The 5,863-nt window shown below is 31.1% G+C and overlaps 1 protein-coding gene across 1 annotated transcript; it reads left to right on the forward strand.

The window, feature by feature from the left end:
- On the forward strand, positions 1-5,501 carry LOC133188903 (uncharacterized). The gene is made up of 5 exons (XM_061324379.1): positions 1-240; positions 1,011-1,058; positions 1,821-1,909; positions 3,221-3,353; positions 4,388-5,501. The coding sequence occupies exons 1-5, from the start codon at positions 171-173 to the stop codon at positions 4,495-4,497; spliced, it is 450 nt and encodes a 149-aa protein (XP_061180363.1). The 5' UTR covers positions 1-170; the 3' UTR covers positions 4,498-5,501.
- Positions 5,502-5,863: the final 362 nt, after the last annotated feature.

A 5,863-nucleotide genomic window follows, 5' to 3' on the forward strand; every position in this document is an offset into this window, starting at 1 on the left:
GTCCATGTTTAAGTACTTTGTTTTAATCTGTAACCTTTGGTTTTACCGAGTTTAAATTGACAGATAAGATCGTGTTTATTTATATCACCTGTATTTTACATACAATGAGTCACCAACGTGTAGATTCACTGGAAATTTTGAACGGAATTAAGAAATGAAGAAAAGGACTGATGGATCTATGGAGTTTATTTCTGTTGGTATTTATGACAGTCTGTGACTTTTTTCTTCTGGTCAGAGCAGGTTTGTGCTGTAAGAGTACATATACATATATAGACGAGGTTCAGTTCTAGTATACCTTTTTAAATATTAAAGGTCATTTCGCTACTCCGATGTTTATTTTGATTTATGTCAAAGGAATTTAAGCTTTAAACTGTCTTGAAAGTAAACGTTAAGGGTTTTTTCTTCCGGTGGTGTTAATTTGAATAAACGTTTATTTTGGGTTATCATCTTACGTTTGTGTTGACGAGTTGTCATTCAAACTAGTTCCATACAAGTAGTTCAATCTAAGTGTCTGAATGTTAAGGTCGTAAAACTCTTTCTTCGTTTCTTACCTTTTTTAGGTACAAAGTACAAAGCTGTTTGTTAAGTGCACACAGAAGAAAACTTTTATTTTATTTTAATGAAAGCTTTTTTTCTGATAATAAATAAGCTTCGAGCAATTTATTGCAGTCATATAATCAAATGTACATCAAACTCACACGGATTTCATACTATATAAAAGGCGTATACATGTATTATTAGTCTTATTGGCATGACAAATAAACGTATGATTTCATGACTCCCAAATAGTTGTATTTCTATTGTACCTCCTATTTGAGTTTTGCATAATTTTTATAATCCTAACAAGCAAACAAATTGATAAAATATGCATGATCAGATTAATAATATAATAGGATAAATAACCAAAACAATCAACTTTTACGGGGAACATTTACAATAAAATGTAATCCGTCTCTTGACCTATAAATCAGTGCATATGTACATTTTGTCTCTTTTTTCTATTATTCTAGACTTGATAAGCACACCCAGCACTTGTCGACAAGATTCAAATAAAGCAGGTATGTATGTGTCAATTTTTCAGGAATTATATCTGATTAACATGATGAATAAGGGGTGAGTAAATCAACATACAGGCCAAACGCTCACCTGAGTAGCCCTTATCCTGACGAAGAATACGAAACTCCTTTTGTTACTTGTTGTGATTACCAAAGTTAAGTCCATTATATTACATGTAACAACTTTAATTTAGAGTATATTGGGGTTTCATGTCAACTTTACGTAGTCTTGTTCTAACTAATTTAAATACATTATTGTGAAACATTGTCACGATTATAACCCCATATTGCTTTAAACAAAATTGAATCACTTTTTTTGCATGGGGATGTTTTGTCATCAATCTGCAAATGACTATTATTGGTCATTCTCATTATACTTACCATTGTCAGGCCTTTGGTTTTATAAAAAAAATGACAAACGGAATGTTCCGTATACCTGATCAATACATAGGGTTCAGAGCGGGTTTGATCGGTCAACAGGGGATGCTTACTCCTCTTAGACACCTGATCCCATCTGGAACTTCTAAGAGTCCCTTTTTTATGCCCTGTTTAAAGATTTGTATTGTTTGTAGGTTTCTTTTGTGATTGATCACTGCTCGTTATTACTTATCAATTTTTTTCCATAATCATGTACATTTCTGTTATATCCGTTCATAGATGCATAAAACAAACATATATGTAATTGTATACCGTATACAATAAATTCTTAATTTAGAAAATGTGTAAATTAAAAGCCTTATCTTTCTTTTATCTTTTCATTTGCAGATCGCTCTACATGGGAAGCATGGAATCTAGTTATTTATATCCTTATAGGAGCGGTTATATTTTTTGCATTCTGTTGCTGCATTTGCGCAGTAAGTATGCATATAAATACACAAGGTTTATTGCTTCTTCTTTTTTTTAAAAATCATTTTATAAGGGCAAAGGAAACGTTTCTGGATTAGGGACAAACTTTTCCAAAAAATCTTTCGTGGGATACTAATGTGTCTTTGTAAGAAATAACTGGCACAACCAGCACCTCTTTCCATACTTTTTGTTTCAAAATTGCCCAAAATGTACATATCATTTACATTGGGTTCAATGTAAATAAAGGAAAAAATAACATAATTCTTTATGAAGGAGCAATTTCTGAATAAGCAAGAAATATAATTCATATTTATGTATTTACATTTCCAAATATTTTTCTTTAAGATTCTTTGCAAATTAGAAAAAAATCATATTCTCATGAATTACCTTGGGATGAGTAAGAATATTTTCATTGTGATGTGATTGAAGTAAAAAAAATAGTGCAAACTTTATTTTTCAAAAATGATCGTTGAATGACAAAAATATGTGGCAAGTCATCAAAAAAAATAGTGTAAATATAAGATATTAATTTGATTTTTGAGAATTCATGAGGTACATGAACTATACAACGCTTCACGCCTGCATATTTATCATGAAGTGCTAACGCGCTTCATGAAATATGCTTGCGTGAAGCGTCGTAGTTCATGTCCTCACGAATTCTCAAAAATTAAATTCATAATTCATTTCTTAAATGATACACACTATTGTATGTTAATTTCATATGATATCCTGTTAAAAAAGTAATATTTACCAATAAATACAAATACTATGCGTCTCTACTGATGTACTTGCTCTACTATTTGAGAGTCACTACCCTTTGCTACACTTTATTCAATAAGTAAAAACTAAATAGAGGTCATTGTAAATAGCAAATTTAATTACACATGCTTTTAAGATATACATATAATAGTTTCCCAGAGCCAGCTTTTTTTTTTTACCCAGAAGCAACACTGAGAAACTCTGGCTCTGTTTTGTTACTTGATATCATCTTTAGATGTATAGATTGTATATTGAACTTTTCCTGACACTTTACAGAAGTAACATTGGTGTAGAGTGTACATGGAATTTGGCAATGTCACTGTACACTTTGTACCCTTTTACTTTAATGTGTTACGTGTCAGTGAGTTTTTAGTGAAAATGTTGTACCTGTTACGCACAGAACGTTTATGTAAAACCATATTGAATTTTCTTCTATCCAATGTTGTAACTCGTAATTTTAACCATTTTTCATGACTTTTCAAAATCCATCCATAGTAACTTAAGATATAAAATGTCAGGTTTAGATTATTTATGATATTTTTGTGTTCTACTCTTTTCAGCATTTCGTTAACTGGAAGAGAAACCGGAAACAAGCATCGGAGAGTAACACCACACCAACCATGTGGAGCACCGAGTCAAGCGCCGGAAGTCACTATTACAATGCTCATGTAAACCTGGGTTTTTCATCTTCAGGTAACAATATACAATTATAAACTCTTAAGGTGGTTAATATGGTCTGATATTCCCCGAAAAAATATCAATATTGACCAAAGCAAACCATATGATAATGCTTATTGCTAACAGCATAATGGAGAATTTACATTAAATTTTCTTACAATAAAATGATTCAAAATATCTGAGGTAAGATTGTTGAATCAATCTTTGTTATAAATACGTTATGTTGTTATTCTTCAAAAGCAGGTAAAACCAATTTTTAATGTCATATGATCCAGACTTTGACATATGCTTCAATTAGTTCCAAAAAGACATCTCAGAAAAGCAAAGGAAAATTCATTGTTAAGGATTAGATAGCAAAATCCATTTGCCGACCGAAGCTAAAGAAGTTTTGTCTGACTTCAGAAACTAAGCTATTTTTTACATATATATGAAGAGATTATTCATTACTGGAGCATGTTGATTTACAAAGATTATATATATATATAATTTGAAAACCTCGAATGACCTTATTTGACACTCTTCCAATGGTTAGGGGTAAATAGGTTAAGCAGTGTTTGGCCAATTTCTACCCAATAGTTTAATGCAAGAGTTGTGTAAAGTTGACAAACTGCATAATTCATTGTTGATTAATTTCAACGGGTAGGTCTTGAGATTGATTGTAACTTTAGCAAAAGAGTAAAAATACAGTTAAACTTGTTTAATCCGGACACTACTGGATCCAAAGAAACTGACTGGATTAGACAAGAAATAATTTATTGAAAGAGAATAAAATTTACACCGTATTAAGCAAGATTTTAGAATACACAATATCCGGATTAGAGGGTTTCTCTGTACATTCGATGTATGCAGAGTAATTTTCAAAACAGACGAAAAATTGAAATGATAATTCATAATAGAAAAAAGCATGAATACAACATGGATATACATTAAAATATATCAACCAACCAGATTAAATATACTACCAGCCATTACATCTACGTCTTAATGCATTGCCAACATGAAAAATTATTTCTTGTGCAAAAAGTAATAGTTTTAAATTATAATTTCAGATACAGATAACAGCAGCACTGTCCCTTCTGCACCATTATATACCGGATATGATTTGCCACCTTCTTACGAATCTGTTATGGAACAAACAAATAGAATAAAGGACCATTAGACACAAATTTTAAATTTAGATTTAAACATTTATGAAGATTTGTGCAGATAAATTTGTATCTAAATATATTTTTACGTACTCATAAGCATGATAATATTCTTTTATTTTTGTTCTGTTATATCAATAAATATATTACTTGTGTTGCATATTCTCAACTACGTTTTTCTAAATATATTGAAGTAACATTTCAACTTGGGTTCATCTTTAGAGTCAAGTTAATACACAAAGTATCATTTGAGCAAAAATAGGCCTTAAGACATTTCTGTGATGTCATGCATTCGTTCTTGCGGTCCAAAAGTTTAATATCTGTAGCAAGTCTGATAATAATAATTATTAGTCCACTATATTGTAACGTGTAACCTAAGAGTTCGTTTTCAAAGGGAAAAGGGTCTTAATTTGGACAAGTATAAATAAAATTTTCCTCTGGCTCTACTTGAGTCTATGATTAATACTTGGAATTAATATTATTTGCAATGATTATTGTTGATTTACTGCGTTACTTGTCCCGTGTTCTAATTTTTTACAGCGGTGACACAAACTGAGGTTCTTTCTTACTGGGTTAAATGTAGAGCTGGCTGGGCACTGGCACTGAGTTCCACAACCAAGTTCTAAGACTACTCGGTGTCTCACCCTTATTCAGGAGTACTGCACCTCGTATCTCCCAACCCCCTGGTTTACTTTTCACTTGTGCTACTACTTCCACCCTAGTCTTTCAAACTTTTCTCACAATGGTCACTTCAATAATTACCTTCTCTTCTTCTTTAGAAACTTCCAATCAATATAGACGTCTAACTTCATAATGACAAATACTGCCTCTGCAGCCTTTTATATGGAAAAGGGCTATACCATCCAACCAGGTGTGAACAGGCTCCTGGACTATACCATTAGTCATAGTCACCTCTTTGGAAGGTATAGGCCCATTGTATTACTCATTACAATATTATTTTTTGCATAACTCCTTGTCATTTTCATGATATTATGTGTTATTATGTGTTATTCTTAATCTTTTGATAAAATGTATTTTTTTTAAAATAAATAAACAATATGAATTAATTTAACTTTATCATCGTTTGTTTTCACTGATAACATGAACGTTATCTTATGTTACATGTAAGTAAATCAAATTATACACATGTAGTCATTACATATTTAAGAATGCATTTGGATTGAGTAGACGTTTTTTAAACCAAAATTATCTGCATGAAGAAAATTGGAATTAAACATCTTATTGCAAAGATCAGCTATTGGATCTTTTTTTAGAATTTAATATATAGTGTACAGTATTAGTTTGTTAGTTAAATGGTAAAATATGCCAATCACTGATTTTCATACTGACACATTTGATTTGAATTACGCCTACCTCTTA

The sequence above is a fragment of the Saccostrea echinata genome, unplaced genomic scaffold (genome assembly GCF_033153115.1).
Source record: "Saccostrea echinata isolate AGI-Se365-2 ecotype Australia unplaced genomic scaffold, CSIRO_AGI_Sech_v1 ptg000016l, whole genome shotgun sequence".
NCBI lineage: Eukaryota > Metazoa > Mollusca > Bivalvia > Ostreida > Ostreidae > Saccostrea > Saccostrea echinata.